The 22,287-nt window shown below is 31.4% G+C and overlaps 2 protein-coding genes across 8 annotated transcripts in view; one reads left to right on the forward strand and one right to left on the reverse strand.

Annotated features, from left to right (window-relative positions):
• The window catches only part of LOC148623538 (uncharacterized), a 40,791-nt gene extending 33,236 nt beyond the window's left edge, over nucleotides 1–7,555 (forward strand). For all 4 annotated transcript variants that reach the window (XM_088565412.1, XM_088565411.1, XM_088565413.1 and 1 more), the window contains 7 exons: nucleotides 638–826; nucleotides 991–1,053; nucleotides 2,671–2,790; nucleotides 4,776–4,850; nucleotides 5,086–5,157; nucleotides 6,385–6,528; nucleotides 7,224–7,555. In XM_088565412.1, coding sequence (XP_088421538.1) covers nucleotides 638–826; nucleotides 991–1,053; nucleotides 2,671–2,790; nucleotides 4,776–4,850; nucleotides 5,086–5,157; nucleotides 6,385–6,528; nucleotides 7,224–7,262 — 702 coding nt within the window. In that variant the 3' untranslated portion in view covers nucleotides 7,263–7,555. The remainder of the gene's footprint in view (nucleotides 1–637; nucleotides 827–990; nucleotides 1,054–2,670; nucleotides 2,791–4,775; nucleotides 4,851–5,085; nucleotides 5,158–6,384; nucleotides 6,529–7,223) is intronic.
• Nucleotides 7,556–13,141: 5,586 nt separating this feature from the next.
• The window catches only part of LOC148623539 (1-phosphatidylinositol 4,5-bisphosphate phosphodiesterase classes I and II-like), a 107,371-nt gene continuing 98,225 nt past the window's right edge, over nucleotides 13,142–22,287 (reverse strand). For all 4 annotated transcript variants that reach the window (XM_088565417.1, XM_088565418.1, XM_088565415.1 and 1 more), the window contains 4 exons: nucleotides 19,846–20,117; nucleotides 18,353–18,410; nucleotides 16,475–16,561; nucleotides 13,142–14,809 (listed from right to left, as the gene is read on the reverse strand). In XM_088565417.1, coding sequence (XP_088421543.1) covers nucleotides 14,705–14,809; nucleotides 16,475–16,561; nucleotides 18,353–18,410; nucleotides 19,846–20,117 — 522 coding nt within the window. In that variant the 3' untranslated portion in view covers nucleotides 13,142–14,704. The remainder of the gene's footprint in view (nucleotides 14,810–16,474; nucleotides 16,562–18,352; nucleotides 18,411–19,845; nucleotides 20,118–22,287) is intronic.

The following is a 22,287-nucleotide window of genomic DNA, read 5'->3' on the forward strand; positions in this document are numbered from 1 at the left end:
TTTGCTGCGAGAACGAGATGAGCATGAGAAACTCTTGCAAGTTGAAAAAATATTTGATAATCTGTTTATCGCTCTTTTCCTGAAGTATAATGTATTAGTTTTCTTTTATTTTTGTTTTCCTGACCTAAATTTTCAAGTTTTATAAGCGCTGCAAAGTTTACTTTGTTGACGTCACTTATGTTGTGCAGCTGTGATACACATCATTTGATAAAAAAAATCAGTTGACTATGACGCTCTCATTTAAAATTTGTAGAATAATTTAGGGATTTATTCATTCTTATCGGGTAAGTTACTGTATTTAATCATTTTCCATTATAGACTAGAAAATAAAACCACAAATTAGCCATTATTTCATACACAGTAAACAAACAGACGGTTATTTGGGTCGTCAAATATTCCTACACTGTTGCTTGTATGTCACGCGAGGACATAGAAATTAGCGATAATTTTTATTCTCACTTGACTGGTGTGAGATTGAAAATTATAGTATAGGAAGATCAAAGAGATTTTAAACAAAATAGCAATAATGTTTGATATTCAAAGTTTCAAAGTAAAATTTGACAAGTCCATGATGTAACTATGACCCTGGTATGGAAATATTCCATTTTATTTACAATATGTGTACATAATTTAACAGACTGATAGGAGTATAGATGCTTACGTGTGTTCTGATCGACCAATCAGCTGTATATCATCTGCCACAGAAGGAGCCCAGAAGGTCATCCTTGTAGCAGCTTATGACTCAACTGTGTTTGTTCTCAGTGCTACATCTGGACTACTCATCAGGATATTAGAAGGCCACACAAAAACAGTCTTCTCTTTACAGGTAACCAGTTTGTCACTTTGAGTTATGGCTGATTTTATGAAGACAAGTATTTCTGTTCATTTTAATTATCTTGGAGATATACCCAGATAATCATCTAGATATACCATTCATCTGTTGTTAAACACTAATATATCTTATAACTTTATAGTTAATTTGTGTTTTAGGTGGATGGCAGTGTTGTTTACAGTGGATCTGGAGATAAAACTGTGATGGAACACAATCTCCAGGTAAGTCTCTGTGACCTCATGTGTTAGTAAGTGGGTTTACTGTGTATCTGGAGTTCAAACCTTTTTTTCAGGGGAGGGGAAATTGTGACTTCAAATTGTTTAAGAATTAGCATCAAGGATCTGGAAATGGTCAAAAATTCCGGTCATTGACCAACAAATTTTGAAAATGACTGACGACCATTTTCCAATATCAGACATAAAACATTGCCAATCCTTATAAATTATAGTCTGCATGGTTTTATCAGTGTATAAACATCCTGTCTACCTGCCTCCTAATTGTTTGTTGGAAATTAATTGACAGATGTGTGTCAATTTTAGCCAATGTGCAGCCACCTGTGACTGTGATTTACCTGTCACTGATTAGTTGATTGCACAATTGAATTAATGGTACATGTGCAGCCCCATTGCCTGTACGAATTAGTTGAAGTGTCTTTGAGAATTTTCATACCTTTAATTATTAGTTGATTAATTAAGAAAAAAGATTTACAAGTTCATCATTTTCCCGCCGATCTTTCAGAGGTAACGAGAGCACATTGAGCTGAAACTACGAATCAGTCGTAGTTTGTAGTTATTAATTCCTCAATTAGATCATTTTAACACAGAGGTCTACAGACCATTTAATATACAAAATGTGTAATTTTCTTTTATAAATAATCAACTTTTTTTTCATCACTCGGAAGTATTCAGCCATTTGCCTATAGCTATGTGACAAACAAGTCAGAGAGATACAATGTTTTGTTTAAATGTTAGAAAGTCCATGTGTGTTTGAAACCCGTTCACCCCTTCTGATATTTTGTAAAAGACATGTAAAAGCATGTGATGAAATAACACAATTTTCAATATTTATCTTAAAATAACTACATAAAAGTTTTTTTTAAGTTTATTTTCGATCTGCTGAAGTTTGATAAAATGTCCAGCATGGGCTGTCAAATTTCTGGACCTTTGATTAGGATACTTGAATTATGTGTCAAAACTTTGATTATATCTTCAATTGAAATCTTTAGTGTTCTTTGATATGTTTAATAATATGGTTTTAGGCTTTACCTATGAGGGATATTTCTATTCTTATTTTTCTAAAAATGATGTTTGGATGATGCCTCAATCAATAAGACTTTGGGTGATGCCTCCACCTATAACCTAGAACACCAGCTCTGGGCATTAAAAGTTCAGTCACCTACCAATACTAATCGTTTCTGTCAGTCCCATTGTGTATATAGAACCTCACTGACCCCTCATCCCTTTAAGTGTGTAATTTAATTTTTAAAAGTTTTGGCATTGTGATCAAAATTTGCTTGATTTAAAAAAAAATAAATTGGGGGTTCTTTGATACGCTGAATCTAATCTTGTATTTTAGATTTAGTTATTAGACAATAATAGGTAAATGTAAAATTTAAAATTTTAAAAGTTCTTTGACCTTAGAAACCTATATTTAATATTTAATCTAAAGTCAGAGCTTTATCATCCTTTAATGTTGTGTTCATACCTTTGTGGTCATATCAAGCTTCACCCTGTTGAGCATTTTATTGATACTTGAAATATATTTGTTACTTTTTAAAAGAATTGCTTTATTTTGTCATAATTAATTATGTCAATGTTTTTTGTATGTTTTGTTTTTAGACTGGAGATATGACATGGACATATACTCAGGCAGCTGGTATAATCACAGCAGTATATGTTTTTGAGGATCTGCTTTTTTGTTCATCATTTGATAAATTCATTAGATGTTATGACACTAAGGTATGCTATGAAAATTGATAATAATAAAAAAATAGGAAGGTATGTTGATATGGATAACAATTAAGGACATATTACCTGTATATGTCCAGTTGCACTCCCTAGTTTTCAGCTTATTGTGTTAGTGCAAGAAAGTAGCCAAATAAAAACATAGGCTGAACATTCAGTTATAAGGTTTTTTTATGCATAGATATTGATATTTTGTTTTATACATAAGTTTTACAAATTACATCAATAACAATATTACCAGGTTTGAGCACTGTTAAAAAATTTTTGAACAAAGCTCTCAAAGTAATAACGCAAATGAAAAATAAAACTTCAAAAATTCAACTAACAAATGGTAACTTTCTATACTACATAAAAAGTTAAACACAGAAAGCATTGCTGGAACATCAAATCAGTGAGGCATAGCTATTCCATGAGACAAGTCCTCACTGTTACAAGTTTAACACATGGCATACCAGTTCATTGTTTTTTTTAGGCCCATCTTTAAGACGGAATGTATTATAGTATACCAGAATCTGTTCGTCCATCCTTCTGTCGTTCACACTTTGCACAATAACTAAAAAGTCTTGCCACCAGCTTTTGTGATACTTTGGCAAATTGTGCTTTTGATTGATGTGAGTTCCCTTTCAATTTTTATAAATTTCCATTTTTTTTTGAGTTATGGGACTTTATTTGGTATAAAATGGGGTGATTCTATGTTTTCAGACCATTACCCAAAAAAATTGCAGAAATTTCAAACACTTTTTGTGAATTGTTTCTTTTTAATGATTAAATCTCCCTTTCAATTTTTGAACACTTACGATTTTACAATTTAGAGTTATGGAAGAGTAATCAAGGGAACCAAGATTATAGCGGTAATCAAAAGAACGTAATCCAGGGACAAAGACCAGACATGGAAAACAGACATACACAACAAAGAACATAAAATAACTAAAATTATACATACAAAGTAACAAAAGTAAATGAGCAACTCGGACTCCACTAAAAACTGGGAGCAAGGACATGGAACTTCATTCATAAAAAGGATTTCTTTGTCTTCAAATTACAACTCAATAGTGGTTGCACCTATTTTCATGAAACTTTACAGAATTGTGTCTTTTGACTAATGAGAGCTCCCTTTGAATTTCTATGAATTTAAATTTTTTTTTTTTTAATTTTTTTAATTATGGGACTTAATTATTTTAAAAAGGGGGATTTCTCATATTGGCACAATAACCTGAGAAGTTTCAAACAATTTTCATGAAACCTTGTTGATAAGTTTATTTTAATTTGTATATATTTTTAATTTTACATTTCTGAGTTATAGGACTTAATTCATACAAATTTAGGACAGTTTCTTGTTTGTTTTTTGTTTTTTTGACTTGGACTAAAAAATGCTTACACCAAATGCCATCACTTTGTGAATTTTTCATCTCTGTAGATCTAGACTTTTGATTTTTTTTTTCATACCCAACAGATGCAGAAACAATATTTGTTGATCTGTATAAAGCACTCTGTATGTCTATCATGCTATCTTTTTATAGTCTTATTACAAGTATTGAAGTTATTTGACTAGTTCCATTCTGGGTACAATACAAGCCTGTGTCATAATCACAATCATTATTCTTAGCTGTATCAAGCTTGAATTTTGTGTCCATATTTTCCCCATCAATTCTGGGTTTGACCTTTGCAGGCATATCTAGCTGTGTTACACAAGGTATTTGATTATAGTTTATGAGACCAAAGGTTACCTAAGGCTTTTGGTGAAATAGAATTATTGACTCAATAACTTTATGACATAATGTAAGAAAAAAATAATTCAAAGAAACCCAGTTTATATTTTTGCATCACAGGCTTACCCCTATGTAAGTAAACATAAGTTTTCAGCTGTTCAAGTTATTTGATTAAAGATGTATATAAAAATAGGAGATGTGCCAGTGAGACACTCATACACCAAAAGCCAAGCAATTAAACTTCTATGTATGTATTTTTTGTCATTTCAGGACCATAAACTGAAAGCATTGTATTATGGAGCAGAAAGAGGCTTAGTTACTCAGATGACAGTAGTTGATAACAAGGTGTGAATTATTTTTCTTTTTATTATCCAACACAGACCAGAACAAGTTCAAGACAAAGTTTAATAATCTTTTTGCAGTTGGTGTTCATACTTCTGTTATAGAAGCAGTTTAAAATCTACTTTCAAGGTTGTAAAAAATAACATAATAAGATGCTTTCAGTGAAAGATAATTAAGTTTTACATGCATTCAATTTTTGATGATCATGCCTACCAACAATGTGTGATATAATTGATAGATTGTGACTGGTAACAGGAATGGTACTGTTGAAGTGATCCCAATACATAGAAATAAGGAATCTTTATGTCAGGTATGTTTTGCTTAATGATTAATCTTCAGTAGATATTTGGCAAGACTTCAGAAGGTTTTTTATATTTTTGTAGTGAAATGTTCTTGCGTTTTTCATTTCTATGGTCATAGAATGACATGAACTCTGGCCTGTGTTGCCATTTTTCATGAACACTTTATTTTTGTATGATAACGTCATGAAATTGGATTTCTTTGAAACATTTTTAACAGAGATTTTTTTGTTAACACAAAAGGAAGATTTGTATTGCTTTCCTGATAGTTCAGACATTAGAAACCAAAAAAAAAGAGAACATTTTGATAAACCACTATTTATATAGCTAATTACTTGACAATTTTAATGAGGATTTGTTTCATAGTCTGTGGTTTAGATCTCGTTTTTGTATAAATTTTTTTTTTTTCAGTTATGTCATAATAAGGGCCTGAAAGGGCAAAATAGAAACAGCAGTTTTTAGTCTTTTTCAAAATACTTGTAGTTTAATCAGCTGACCTGGCATTACTTTGTCCATGTTGTCTACTGCCCTTGATTTTATTTTCTGCTCAACTAAGTAAACCTGTTTACTGACTTTATTCAAGATTTGCATGAATGATGTACAAAAGATCCCTATTGGATCCCTATCCTACAAGATGCCACTAGATAATATATGAACTTTGGATGACTTTTTTTTAAATAGAAATCAACCCCTCTAAAACTATTGAAATCAAGATTTTTTTTAACTTGATAAGGTTTTTTTTTACCTCAAAGCACTCGACAAATGATCCATTATTTGTGTCACCCAGGCAGCTCCACGGATAGCTTTGTGTGCTTACATATGTAATTGGAACCCTATGGGAATACACAGTTTGGTCTATACCTCTGCGAATGCTCCATCAGGGTTAAAAAATCATGGTAGGAATTGTTTTAGAGTGGGCATCTTTAAATGATTTACTTTGTTTGATAAGGACACCATATTGCACTTTATCAACTCCAGTGACTGATTCAGTCTCCTTATTGGATCTTGTTTGGAAGAAGATGCTTAGATTGTTGAATTTAACAAATGTTTAGCAACATATTTTTAAAAACAGTAAGGGTACAGTGCCATTTCAAAAGCATTTTAGTATCACTTCATAACAGTCCAGATTTGTGTCCAAATTCAAATTCATTAAGTTTTTATAGGAAAGTTTTACAATGTCAGCTTACACATTTTAAATATCGATCAAATTATCATTGTATGCATTTAATCATTTTCAGTTTGAAGGCTGTTGTCATATTTTTGGACTAAAAAGTCACATGCTATATCATGTGATGTCAGACCATGTGACCCCTAACACTAAGATGTTTAGATGCCTGTGGAAAGGATGTAAAGAGTGGTTGTCCACTAAAGAAGGACAGCAGGTATGAGCAATAATAACAAATTATCAGAAAGTCTTTAGTATATAGTGATCCACCTATGTGTATATACATGTAGGTAAGTATCTGTTAACACATTTTACTTTTAAACACAATACCTATATGAATATATTCAAACACCCTGCCCTTTGGACCTATAAGTCACTTTTTATGTTCCTGTTTTGGTTTTCTGGTAATGAGTGTCTTTTCAATCTTGAACACAATGCTTTGAAATGTATAATATAGGTCAAGTTTGATCATGTGCCCTTTTAAACATTGTATTTGTGATTGACATATGTAATGATCAGTTGTAGCCATCATGTTTGTTATCCAAATGATGGGATCAATAAAATCAAGGTAGTACAACAAATGGCTGCCATGGGTATAAAAAGAACATGGGGGGTGGAATCCTTATATTGTGTCATATTTCAAAAACAAAAAACTTATTCCAGTTGCAGCATAAAACATTTTAAAATTTACATTATTTGGTATTCCATGATTTTTGTCTATGTTGACAAATTTTGCACTTATTGGCTTTTAGCTTTGAAACTATAAATTGTAGATGTATGACAGTGTTGGTTGGACAACATTTTATGTCTGGTACAGAATAATGTAAGATGTATGATACAAATTGTATGGGGTAATATAATTAATTTGTTTAGGATAATGTGTCTGATGTAAATTCTATATTTTTGTTTTAGGAGGCAGAGAAGCACATGAAGCATCACATCTTTGACTGATTGGGTAGTCCACAATCATACTTTATAGATACAATAAGTGAAACAGTGTGTGTAGTTATATTATAAATGATTTTACAATATATATATTGTTTGCTAATGCCACAGTTTTTAGGTTTTTGATCCACAGCTTGAAAATCCTGTTGAAGTGGTAACATTCAATTTCTTACTGACTTTGTAATTTTCATATAAAGTTTTTAAATATACAAAACTAAGATCAGAGATTGCCCATAACTTTTATTTTTAAGATATAAACTTTTTTTTATAAGGCTGGCTGCATAAAAGAAAAAAAGAAATCTCTTTGTTTTTTTTGTAAAGCCGACTGGGAGAATCTGATCTGTGGATCTCTATTTTGACAAATAGAAACTCTGAAGTGAACTGCAGGGAAGTCTGTGATCATGCATGACATGTACTTTCCCAATCTAGGGGTTTGTGACTTTCATGATCTAGGACTTTGTGATAGAAAAAGGAACTTAGTCACAGAAATTTATATTGGACATCTACATAAACTATACATCCCACAGATAAGACAAATATGTCTGTTAAAACCTGTGCCTTTACAATGCAATTTCATCTGAAATATCATCATTAACAGTACATTCAGTAAGTATATACCAGTATGCATTTCTTGCCAACATAGTAACATTTCTTTTGGGAACATAAACCAACCTAATTAAAATCAGATTTGCAGGTAACATGATTGATCTTTCATGCTGAAGGTACGATTTAATAATAGAGCCATTTTTAATTTTCAGTTTGCTATACAGAAATTTTTTTATAGATTTTATCTTCTGATAAGTATTCTCTTTATGTCAGAACTTTTTATACAATGATCTCTTATACATCAATTTATGATTCTGATGTACCATACATGTACATTATATATCAGTGTTAGCAGCAGAAATAGTGCAATAGAAAGCTACTGCGTCACAGAATGCACTTTTAATTGATGCTTATGTTAAGTTTTTAGTAAGAAAAAAATCATCATTAGTTGGTAATTTTCATTGAATAGTGTAGGTTTACATTCATACCATATATTTAGATAACTTAAGAATATGTTTAAACAGACAGAAATTTCAATGCATCATAAAGCATTCTAATATGACATTTTCATATCGTCAAACAGTATATGTCGGTACCTTTAACCTTCTTTACTTTGTCAGTGATATTGATAACAAAAAAATCATATGCTGTCTTATTTATGTGGCTATTTTATGTTATCTTATACATTAATACCATGAAAATTTTGGGTCATAAGTCATGCAGAAAAGTTATTTATAGGATTGTTTCCAACATGTAATCTTTTTTCTCTCATTAAAACAAAATAATGAAATATATTAACTAATATCAAGGATCTAGCATGTTACTGAATATATTTTTTTCATATCACAGAACATTTTTTTTGAGTAGATTTGTTATGTTATATTCACAATCAATAGTGAGATTTGTTATACTTATAGATTCTGTGATATGTACAAATTAAAGAGTCATATGAGTTTCATGTCTTATTCCACCATCAGGCTATCTATATATACTGGTGTGTAACTTATCATTTTATGGTCAAATATGACACAGATGCATTAATGAAAGTGGCCACATTGATGAACATAATGATTTTACATGCACCAATTAATGACTTGAATATTAGAAAATTTTATGAAAGTATTTCTTCAAAAACAGAAAAATGTATAAAAAGGTCTTTTTTTTAATTGGCAATATGGTGGACGTGTACCTACATAGAAGTGATGCCATGTAAGTTAGTACCAAAACTCACCAAACCACCCTATTACCCTGTAGTTTTAAGTACTTGTGAGGTCCTTACATTTCAAATAAGAGAAACCAAATCCTGAGTAAACCAGAGGCATAGCTGCCCTCAGTTGTTTGGAACTGCAGAATGAGGAAAATATCATCTTTTGTGGTTTTTACATAAATTTTAGGTACTGCATGTCGTACCAACAAAAATCATTGGTAATGCTCTAGTAATACCTACTGTACTAATCACTACCCCCCTGTAAGTCCCTTGATATCTCGGTCACTGTAGAAAAGTTTGATCCTTTGTAAACTAAACACTGCTTAAACTGATGAATTTTTCATTGTGAAATATGTACAGTATAAACAGCTTAGACTGTATGTTAATATTTGTCACAGAACTCAAGTTATAATAAAGATGTTACTTTTACTGTGGAATCATAAAATCAGTCAGTAATCACTGACCTGTCCTTAAGACTTGCCTGCATTGAAACTGCAAATATTGTCTTGAAACTTTCTTTTTCTCTTTTTTGTATAATTTGAATAATAAAGGGTCCTAAGTCAGGGAATAAATAATGAATAAGGGATGAGAGTTAAGATTTTGTGAAGAGAGAATTAGGGGTATGAAATTAGGTGAATTTAAGCCAGTTTGAACTGAAGCTGAAAGTTGCCAGTGAATTTCATTATTATCCAAGTTACATCCTATACTTGTAAATGACATAATGAATGAAAGCAGATATTTATGCAGTGTTTAATACATGTGCAGCAACCAAATAGCTACTGAGAATCATTGCAGTAATACATGGGGATTTTCCACTATGATTCAGTTCCAGAGATAGCAGGATTGTACAAAAAAATCCCCAACCCCATCATATAAAAAATGCTTGTTCTAATGATAAGAGAAATAACAGCCTAGCTAGCTGGTACAATTTCATTTTTTCTTAACTTACCATTATATAAGATACAGTAATGATAAGAACAGTTCACATGTCCTATTCTAAAAATCAAGAAGTTCTTTTGGACCAATAAAAATCCATTTCAATAAATAACTTCAGAAATCACAATATCCACACCAAACTTTCTTAGAAAAGACTACACCAATGTATTAATACACTTTATTAGGTATATGAAATAGACTATAATAAATTTGGGTAAACAAGACTGATTGACACGAACAGTAACAAAATCTGTATAAATATTGTTCAAAACAGATATAAGATCTATGTATTCTCTATGTATGCATAATGATTCAAGGGACATATTCATATTAAACAGAAATACAATTGCATAAAAAATATTATTATAATAAATCTACATTCTACTAAATGACAAGTGTTGATATAGCTCAAGAGCTGGTGGTAAAACTTGGCTAAAATATAATACCAAGACAGATAAATGTTGATTAGAAGCAGTACAATAGTCTTAATGTTTTATTAATCTTCGATAAAAAGTAAGTATCAGGTGTTATCCCAGTCAAAAATAAGTAAATGACTGTCAAAACTACAATAATGACCATTTAATTCATGAACAAAACAATATCCATGTCACAACTAATTTTGTTCAATTTCAAAATAGGTAACAGAATGAGTGTTTCCAATCAATAGGTTTTGTTAGAATGCCATATATTTTGAAGCATTTAAAAAAAAAAACAAATGAATAATGAACAGAGAGAGTTGCTGCATGAAAGACGTCGCTTTTGATATGACTTTCTGGCAATCTATGATCAGAAAGCAGACCCAGAAATTCATCATTTTGACTTTGTTCTTATCTAAGTAAAAATATTTTAATCAAGAAACCATCAAAATATGACCTCTGATGAGTTGTAACCATCCAAGTACAATACATGGTACTTAAAGATTAATATTCATGGCACCTTAGTTACAGGTGTCTTAATTAGCCAAATGAGCTTCCTAAACCTAAAAAATAGTATAGGTTTCTTCAATGATGACTTCATTTTTACACAATTTAAGCAATCAAAGAAGAAGGACTTTTACTAAATATTACATCAAGTACCAATTCAATGTAATGTAAGCTTTTAATAATCTTACAAAATATTTAATTATTTCAAAAATCCTAATGTATATAAAATTGGCTGCAATTTGAGTACCGTGTCAGTTATAAAACTGCATACCAGTGATTGTTTTTCCTCCTCATCAAATGCTCAGTGCAGCAAATTAATACAATGGCAATATCCATGTCACAACTAATTTTGTTCAATTTCAAAATAGGTAACAGAATGAGTGTTTCCAATCAATAGGTTTTGTTAGAATGCCATATATTTTGAAGCATTTAAAAAAAAAAACAAATGAATAATGAACAGAGAGAGTTGCTGCATGAAAGACGTCGCTTTTGATATGACTTTCTGGCAATCTATGATCAGAAAGCAGACCCAGAAATTCATCATTTTGACTTTGTTCTTATCTAAGTAAAAATATTTTAATCAAGAAACCATCAAAATATGACCTCTGATGAGTTGTAACCATCCAAGTACAATACATGGTACTTAAAGATTAATATTCATGGCACCTTAGTTACAGGTGTCTTAATTAGCCAAATGAGCTTCCTAAACCTAAAAAATAGTATAGGTTTCTTCAATGATGACTTCATTTTTACACAATTTAAGCAATCAAAGAAGAAGGACTTTTACTAAATATTACATCAAGTACCAATTCAATGTAATGTAAGCTTTTAATAATCTTACAAAATATTTAATTATTTCAAAAATCCTAATGTATATAAAATTGGCTGCAATTTGAGTACCGTGTCAGTTATAAAACTGCATACCAGTGATTGTTTTTCCTCCTCATCAAATGCTCAGTGCAGCAAATTAATACAATGGCAGAGGTCAGGCCCTGCATGGGGAGAAGTATGGCATGGACAGCCTAAAGGGAAGGCTGATGGGCCACGCCACCCTTTATGCTTGTAAAATTTGGTCAATTATAAAGATAATTAGAAAACACTGGAGACCCCTCCTCCAGTCAGAGGGCTCCCCTTTACAGATTTTCTGGATCCGCCACTGTATGGACATTACATGCAAGATGATACATGTCTGAACTTTGATTTCATTCAATATTTGAAAACGGGTCCGACATAAAATGAATGTGGTCAAAGAACTTGAAAATTTGATATTTGACATTTATAGTCATCGACCAATATCAAAATCTAAATATGTGGTCCGATACAGCATATCAAAGATTCCAACAGTTTCATTATATTTTTAAGTCAAACAATGATTAACTTATGATATTTTGTACTCTGATTTGGTCTAATTAGAAAGGGAAGCCCTAATAAGACAAAATTCAACATGAACCAAAAGAACTCAATTTTGGATGAATCTACCTTAATTTTATTCAATTAGAAAACCATTCCAAAAACAAAATTCTAAATCCATTGTAAGATATGGCATTTCAAAGAATTTCAAGAATTCAACTTTTGATAAAATTAACTTAAAAACTAAATAAAAAAAATAAATGCAAATACACAGCAAAATTTAGCTTATCATAGAACCTCCACAAGTCAAGACTTAACATTATATTTTTGACCTTGGCAAAGAACAATAAACTGAACTACTTGTTTCAGCCCATTATTCCTATATGAATAAAGTCTTATCCCCAAAATGCATTCAAGACTTCCCTTTATGATATGGAATCAAGTGATGAAATGTCACGATCCATCAAATAATACGCAAGTGATTGCACAGAAACGAAATGTCAAGAAAATAATAACAGAACCATACCTATACGACTGCTCAATTATGAAAGATTGAAACATAAACATCACATGACCAAAAGTAACAATAAGTAAGTTACAGATATAGAAATCCTGTAGAATACAACAGATGGAGATTATGTATAGAACAGATTAAACTGTAATACTTGTGATTCTTCAATATTGTTCTTTTTTATTGGTAATTATATGATGAAGTGTAGTCATTAAATTTCTGATAATGTTTACATGTAGTAAGCTGGAGAGTAAAAAAAATCAAGACATTATTGAAATCACGATAACCTGTTTTTATTGCATTCAGAATTATCAATGCAAATTATTGAATTATTTAATTGACAATACAATATGTAGAGACATTATAATTTTATCAGTTATAATCAAAAGTAAATGATAATCCAATACATGTATTGTTTTTTTTTGTTTTTGCAGACTTAATACTCTATGTAAGTAACGAACAAAACCATGGTATTGTCTTTAAAAATTGCATTAGCACTTACTATATATACATACTGCTTCTATTCAGAGTAAAAATTCAGAACAAAACATCTACAATAAAACATATTGCATCAGATCATACAAATAACTAATAAAAAGGAAATGTTAGCAAGATATCACATGATCATAACATGACCAAAGCACCAATGAATACCAAAAAATATATGAACCTTACAAAAATTCAAAGAATTTTACACAGCCAATTAAAATTCAAATAAAGCCAAAAAGTTAATCAGCCATGATTTTTTTTTTTACTCAGAGTTTATGACAATTTTTTAAAAAAAAGAATTGATTCCCCTTGACAGATTTTTTTATCCAGATTTATTTATTTAGATTGATATTCACAATAACAGGGTAACACAGACAAAAGTAAAATTTTGAAATTCAGAAAAAATCTGCTTGGTAACAATATTTGACTATGTCATTGTCCAGAATGTTTTTATTAAAGTAAGGAACAGCCTTTAAAATGTGATGTAATGGACAACAGTAAAACTAAATAAAGAAGTGTTATAATAATAACCAATTTACAAGTTGATATATGTGTTTAAAGATAACAGTTCAGGGATTTTTATGATATAACATCTGGACCCTATCTAATGGACACTTCTGAAGGTAATGAGCAATAACAGATATATTAATCATTTTGGTATCAATATAATTTTTTTTCAAATCTTATGAAAATATCAAAATGAATTACAGCTACCTCAAGTCAACATTAAGAACAATAAATAGAACTTGTCGTGACAACACAGTAACTCTACAGAAATGTAAAAAGGTTTTATCACAGAAAAATAACAGTCATGGTGTACAATTAGTAACAATATGAGTCCATGCATAGCTCTTGATAACAATGACGGAAGATGGGGAAACAGAGCATCATATATATATATATATAATGATGGAGATTTGGTCCAATACTTTAAATACAACAGAGGATATATAGAGAGTCTAAGAGTCCAATAAATGGTTGATTTGTTATGACTTGTGTTTTGAACAGTGGTTACTCAATACATTACAAGAGTTAGGAATCAATAAACAAAAATATATCCCAACATACAACCTGTAATACCTATTACTACATACATCAGAAACAAATGTATCAAATTTATGATAGAATTCAACTCAAGTTAGTACTGCAGGTATAACTGATATACTGAACTCAACAAGTACTGCTGGAATTCAATCTTATGAATAATATCAGAACATGGAAAAAAAAAGAAAATAACTGGAATCAATGTCTTTACTTGTTTCCTACTTCATGGTTAAGGACTATGTAAAAGTAGAAAAAAGAATTTTCCAGAAATAAAAAGTAATCTTGTTAAGTGAGTTGATGCACCTCTGTTTCCATTATGTAAAGACAATCACATGGTATGTGTCAAATGACTGACACAAATTTGTAGTCAATGTGAGATCAGATCCAATGTTGTTGTCATGGCAACATAATGATAGGAATGTAAACAAGTGAAGGGAATGCTTTATAAAGGTGTACTTTCAGTCTCTTTGGTGAGTCCTACATCTCTGAACTGTTCAGTCAACCTCCGACATTTATCTTCGTAATTTAGCTGCAATTTTCTACACGTCTACAATAAAAAATAAGATAAACAATAAAAATGGTTCATGAATCTGTCTACCCTCAATTTTCTTAAAGAGAAAAAAATAAAGTAGACTGCTTTGAAGCAGAATAATATTCTTAGTTGGATTTATAAGATGGATAATGTAATCATTCTCAGCTAATAAAACTTTACACCTTCTCCTTCATGAACTTTAGAAATGGTCAGCAACTTTCAATTCTAAAGTGTAAATCATGTGATTAATAGGCCAGATTCTTGAACTTATCATAATGTAAGTTTTCTATGATCATGACAGATTTTTGTAGAGGTCAACAACTCAATAAGTTTAAAAATATTGGCAACTGCAGTTGTATGGTTGATAAATTTAGTTCGAACATCTAAAAATTGGCCAATCAGAAACTAAAATAAACCAAATAAATCAGTTGCTTGTAGGAGCTTGAATCAGGTCATATGGATGTAAACCTAATATTAGAGAACAATAAAACAACAACTTTAAAGTATTTAAACCAAATAATGTAGGCCTTTATGGCAACATAATGAAAGGAGTGTAAATAAGTGTAGGGAATGCTTTATAAAGGCATACTTTCTGTCTCTTTGGTGAACCTTATATCTCTGTTCAGTCTAATTGGCTCTCAGTGGCAACTTTGACTGGCTATATCCACCAAAGATGCAACCAGAGTGACTATACTGCCAACTGTTACTAAATTTCAAAAACCAAATGCTTTTTCAGAAAAGTTGATTTTCAAACTTATGTCAATAAGTGGAACGAAAAGTTGGAAATATCAGTAAATGTCAATAAGCTGATCCACAAGTGGGAAATATCTATTTATGTCAATAAGTGGAACCAACAGTGGGAAATATCTATTTATGTCGATAAGAGGAACCAAAAGCGGGAAATATCTATTTGTGTCAATAAGTGGAACCAAAAGTGGGAAATATTTATTTATGTCGATAAGAGGAACCAAAAGCGGGAAATATCTATTTATGTCGATAAAAGGAACCAAAAGCGGGAAATATCTATTTGTGTCAATCAGTGGAACCAAAAGTGGGAAATATCTATTTATGTCAATAAGTGGAACCAAAAGCTGGAAATATCTATTTATGTCGATAAGTGGAACCAAAAGTGGGAAATATCTGTTAATGTCAATAAATTGAACCAAAAGCGGGAAATATCAGTTTATGCCAGTTTTGCTTCTTTTGTGCACAACTTACTTACCCCAGTGTTACGATTGCACCACCTACTTTTTACAATCTATACACTGTAGCAGGGTGGGGTTGTTTATTTGTTGTACACCTATACTAACCTAACCAAAATATTTAATCTAGCTTCAGCAGACCACTTACCACATTTTAGGCATATATTAATTATGAGTATAGATAGACTGGCACAAGTTAATTTCCAAATCAGTCACAATTAAAACAATTTTAAAAATGAATGTGGTGCAAATGATATCTCTAAAACTATTTAACAGGCACAAAAGGATTCTTACCCAAAAAGTAGATTGGTTGAGAGGGCCATCCCACTTAATTATCACTTCTATCAAATGTGGTAAAAATCTTTCCAGTCATAGTCAAGGAGTTAAAAAAAAAATGTTTGAAGTTAATGGACATTAATGGACACAATGTGATGGGATTACCTCACAGGAACCTTTTGTGTTTTTGTATTTTTTTTACCTCCACCTTTTCTTTTTCTAAGTCCTGTTTAACTTTGGCTAAGATTGGCTCCAGTTCTTCCTTTTTTGCAGTTAATATTTCCTTTAACTAAAAATAGAGACAGAACATTATTTTAACTCTTTAACTTTTAACATCTTAACAACTTTTACTACAGGTATTGTGTACATATAAAATTTTGAATGATTTCTGACCTTCATTCTGTTAGAAAAAAAATGTCGAATAGGGACTTCATCTTGAGGGGGAGAGGGCTGGCAGTTTTGATCCATGCAGAAAATTTATTTTCAAAAATTTGTGAATCAAAAAAATTATTTTCAAACAATATATAGCTAGATTTTTCATTTTCATAATACTGAATAGTAAAATAAGGAGGCCAGAATTTTTTTTAATTTTTAACACCAGATTATCTATGTCCAAATTTTCCCAGGCCAAGATTTTTATTTACATCTAGAGGCTCTAAAGACCCTGAATTGCTCACCAGGCTTTATAAGCAACATTCTATTTTTGAAAAAGTAGCCATATTTTGTTTTGAATAACAATTCCTAACACTCAAACCTACAGAACATTCATATCACTTTTCACTGAATTCTTTCCAGTAGTTTCTGAGGAAAAATTTAATAACATTAAAAAACGCAAAAAAATGTTGAAGGGCAATAACTCCACCATGCAGTATTCTAGGATTCCCATTACCAGTTACCCATGATAAGTGAGTTTTTAGGTCAGGAAAGTCCTTTGAGAGCCTTTGGTTAACCGTCAGCTTTAAAGTTCGGGTATGTTGAAAGCAAGTTCTTACTTTCCTGACCTGTGGCAATTATTTCTGAATTTATTTCAACAGAATTAAGTTTTATTCTCTAGAAAATATGATTGTTTTGCATTGCTTTTTTATTTATCACGATCCTCTCGGCGCTTGTAATTAGATATAATTTCTTCCATTGAAGTCAAACATGATTGTGATGCGAAAACAATAATTTTCAATCTGAAAACAGTAAAATAAGAAAATCCGGATTTCAAAATTTGTAATTTTGAACAGATGGATAGTTTCTTTCATCATTATATATTTGTTTGAAAATAAATATGAAATGTACTGAAAGGAGAGGGGGCACCAGAGTCTGAGAAAGGTGACTAAAGGGTAAAAAGCCATAAAAATGTAGAAGTTCCCATACAAGTTTTCATCAGTTAAGCTCAGCAATGTTTTTTTTAAATACAATACTGCATGTTTGAATGGTGGGAAATTCAAAATAAAAATGGATCTCCATAGTTTAGGGTTCACATTCTCAAAAGATGTAGAGCCCCCTCTAATGAAAAATCAAAATTGTTATTGCCTTGTTATCTAAGTGTATTCATTCATAAGAATCAGACAGTAAAAATATATCACATTCTCTGCTTCTTAGAAATGATTGCACTTGTTACCAAATCATATGACACATATTTTGTCTTTGAAATGTTACTTTCAATGTGGGTAAGTTCATTTAAAGACTGGGTAAGTCATTTTTTGGAGGCTACTTACCCGTGGTAAGTCGACCAAAAAATCCTAGAACACTGACCATGGCTAAACCTAATGGTTTTGGAGATATACGTGAAATATCTTAAGTAACTGCAGCCATGTTTTTCTAGAGAATGATAAAAAATCCCAACATCACTTCTATGCAGAATACCATAAGGAATACTCATACCAAGTTGGGTTCTAATTGGTCCAGTAGTATCAGAGGAGAAGAGTTTGAAAGCTTGTTAACGACGACGGATGCCAAACTGATAGAAAAATATCTTACATGGACCTTTGGGCCAAGTGAATTGATCCATTTATCAAAGTCATGAGTGTCTATCTTCAGGAGTTGTCTTACATGGATAATGCATCAAAATAAAATAATAATTCCTTCTTACCTTCTCTATTTCATTTACAACCATCTTAATATGTTTTGTTTGTGCTTCTCTTTTTGTTCTGAAAAATAAACATACATTTAAATTCACAATTATTAGGCTGGTGATTTTTTTTTGTAAATGTTACAGATATTTGTAAAAACTTGACATTTCTAAGTGAATACATTGGCATTTTAGAATTATGCTTTTGAGTGAAGTATGGCTGAAATCATCATTGTTATTTTCCACTACATATCATGTAAGTTCATTCCATACAAACTAATCCCTCTCTACATGTATCAGGTAAGTTTATTCATCCCTCCCTAAATGTATCATGTAAGTTCATTCACTCTCCCTACAGGTAAGGCCATTCATCTACCCAAGATGTATTGGATAAGTTTATTCATCCATCCAAGATGTATCAAGTTAGTTTGTTCATCCTTCCCTACAGGTAAGTTAATTCATCCCTCCCAAGTTTGCTTATCACATCTTAATCTAGTCTGCAAAGCAGTAGGAAAAAAACATTTGGCCTGAAGAAAATTCCAGCTCCTCCCCAGACAATCTAAGATATGTGCTCTACAAGAGCCTCAAAGAAAGTTGACACATGTATTTACAGATTTTTTATGTGAATGAAGCAAAAAGGATTAAACACTGTTTTCACAGAATTTATAGATGTGTAAAATTGACTATTGACTTTCAGTCTTTTAATTTTCCTTTTAGTGAAACTGTGCAAAATATTAATTGATAAATAATGCCTCAGATAATCACATGTTGACTGATGCATCTACTTATCCAGAAACTTAATGAAAAAGGGGAGATATGTAACAAAGTTGACAAATCAATCTTCAAACCAATAAGGGGAGTATGACAAATTAATCACCAAAGCAATAAGGGGAAGTATGTGGATCGTTACAGTGTATCCATCTGCATCATTAGAACCAATTTGTTCAATGTGTCATAGTTTTCCTTTCCTCTTTCATCTATCCCCAACTTGACTTTTCATGAGCAGCTCTGCAGGTGTTTCTAGAAAAGCAGAGGATGCTTACCCTACCAGTCACCTGGTCCATGCTCCCATTTTTTTAAGGAGTCCAAGTTGCTCCTTTACTTTTTGTTGCTTTGTACATTGTCCATATCATTTTGATTATTTATGTTCTTTGTTGTGTGTGTCTGTTTTCCATGTCTGGTCTTTCCCTGAATGACATTGTTTTAGATTAGGCCTAGAATCTTGGTTCCCATGGTTACTCTGACAAATCCACCTCCGAAGCATGATGGGGTACAATATGAAAGAAAATATGCAGAATATGGAAATGGGCTTGTTGAATTTTAAATTTCCTGAAATAATGTTTACAAATATATCATACTTTAAGCCTTGAAATTTGTTCACAGAGAATAAAACAGTATGCTTTACTGCTACTCCATAAAAAAACAAAATATCACTACAAAAGTAAAATATCCATTTCTCAATTCTTCATTGGGTAATAAGCATGAACCTAGAGATCTACACATAAAATACAAACCTTGACAGTTCATTTTTATCCTTAATTGTTTTGGTCAATCTTTTCATTTCTAATTTACTTCGTGTTTCCATCTCTTTCTTTAAGTCCTCCCTGTCTATTTCAAATGTTTCTGTAATTTGTTGCATGTGATTTCTGTGATTGGTTTCCAACAACATGTTGAGTGTATCATACATGGGGATATGATATTTTAGGTAGATATCTAACTCAGCCTTGAACTGGTCTTTACACATATCTACAAACAATTCTCCCTGTGTCTGTTTTAATTCTTTGTGCTGTAAGAAGATTTTCAAAAATAAATATCAGAGATAGATTTTGCAATTAACACATTTCATGTGGCCACAATTATAGTGATATCTTTAACAAATAAGGGATATAAACAACTCATTAACCTTGAATACCAAATTGCCAATTGAAACATATTAGTTAAAATAGATTTTGTGTTAAAATAGATATCTTTGAGCCTAATTCAAAATTTGTGTTCAAATGAAAATATATTAACCATAGATGATGGCAACACATGAATAAATTGCTTGATATGACTGTAGAGGTCAAATCCTGATTAACTCTGGCAAATATGGACACAATATTTGAGCCTGATACAGTTTTTATTTGGATTGTGATTAAATGTTTGACAATACATAAGGTTAAAATATACAAGACCTTTGTCAAGTAAGACCCAAATTCAAGATTGTACAAGCACTCTGAGAGTATTGCAAAACAATACAGTCACCTACTGGCTGTTTATATCACTGACCCAAATACCATCTTGGATAATCAAGTCTAAATGACAAACTGAGGAAATGACCTTGATTTTGAAACTTTAGAAAAAGATCAGCAATGCGAAACGAAATGTGAACTTGATCTGTATATCATTAAGGTAGACTCACATACCAAAAATCAGCTCAATATCTGTAAGCGTTTAGAAAAAAAAGTGTGAAAAACTTAAATTTCGGTAAATTCACTCGGACAAAAATCAGCAGAACAGAACGAAACCTAAACTTGATCTGTAACTCATGAAGGTAAACTCATATACCAAAAAATCAGCTCAATATTCTTGTAGTGACTAAAAACAGGGGATAGGAATCATTTTGTCAGTTCACCCATCAATGTATCTTGTGAGCACTTTTTTATTTTTTATCTATTTTTTTTTTAAATTAGTCTTAAAGCATGTCTTAAGGGTCTTTATTAATTACAAACTCAGCCTAGATGTTGTAGTACAATGTCATAATGACCTACACTTTCACCCAAGTTATTGTAAACTATAAAAATGTTTGTTTACAAAACATGGTCATAACCTAAACAAGACAACCTATGCTCCAAAACACCTACATAATTTGTCTATCAAATTTGTGGTGTAATATGCACATCCACATTTCAAATCTGTACATACAACTAAATGTTGGAGGAAAGTGGTTTAAAAGAAAACACAACCAAACTTTCTCCTAGGATTAAGAAATGCTACCAAAAATATTCCCATAACTCTCTGAAATTTGTAGAATCAAAATTGTGATATACATATAGTATGATAGTCTACACCACATAACAATAAACCCCACTAAATATGGAGTTGTGCTAGAAAAAAAGATTGAAGGATGTGGACAATTCTATAAGTCATTCTATTAGTCATTACAAAATTATGGTAGAATATACACTTCAAACATCTTTCTAAATATTGAATGATGTTAGAGAAGATGTAACTACAAGGTCTATGACTGTGAAAATATTCTACGTAAATTAAGTAATTGTAACATCTTTTAAGGAACTGCATGACCAATCAAAATGGTGGCATGCACAAGTACATTAATTACATCCTGCAAAAAAAATAAAGAAATTGACAAGTTGTTTGATAGGGTAAGTGTCAAAAACCAAAACAGAATCAACAAAAAAATTGTCTCTTAAGTGTTAGACATCCAGAATGTTATTCTGAAATAAAAGAGCATAGTGACTAAGATATAGCTCACTACCTGGCCATGACATAGCTCACCAACTGACAAAAACAAAGCTCATCAATTGGCCATGCCATGGCTCAACAACTGACAATGACAAAGCCAATCAACTGGCCATGACATAACTCACCAACTGACAATGACAAAGCTCATCAACTGACCATGACATAGCTCACCCACTGACAATGACAAAGTTCATCAACTGGCCATGACATTGCTCACCTACTGACAATGACAAAGCTCATCAACTGGCCATGACATAGCTCATCAACTGACAATAACAAAGCCAATCAACTGACCATGATGTAACTCATCAACTGACAATGACAAAGCTCATTAACTGGCCATGACATAACTCACCAACTGACAATAACAAAGCTCATCAACTGGCCATGACATAGCTCACCAACTGACAACGACAAAGCTCAACAACTGGCCATGACATAACTCACCAACTGACAATAACAAAGCCAATCAACTGACCATGACATAACTC

The sequence above is a fragment of the Perna viridis genome, chromosome 2 (genome assembly GCF_037379345.1).
Source record: "Perna viridis isolate PV_CMFRI_1.1 ecotype Kerala chromosome 2, ASM3737934v1, whole genome shotgun sequence".
Lineage (NCBI taxonomy): Eukaryota > Metazoa > Mollusca > Bivalvia > Mytilida > Mytilidae > Perna > Perna viridis.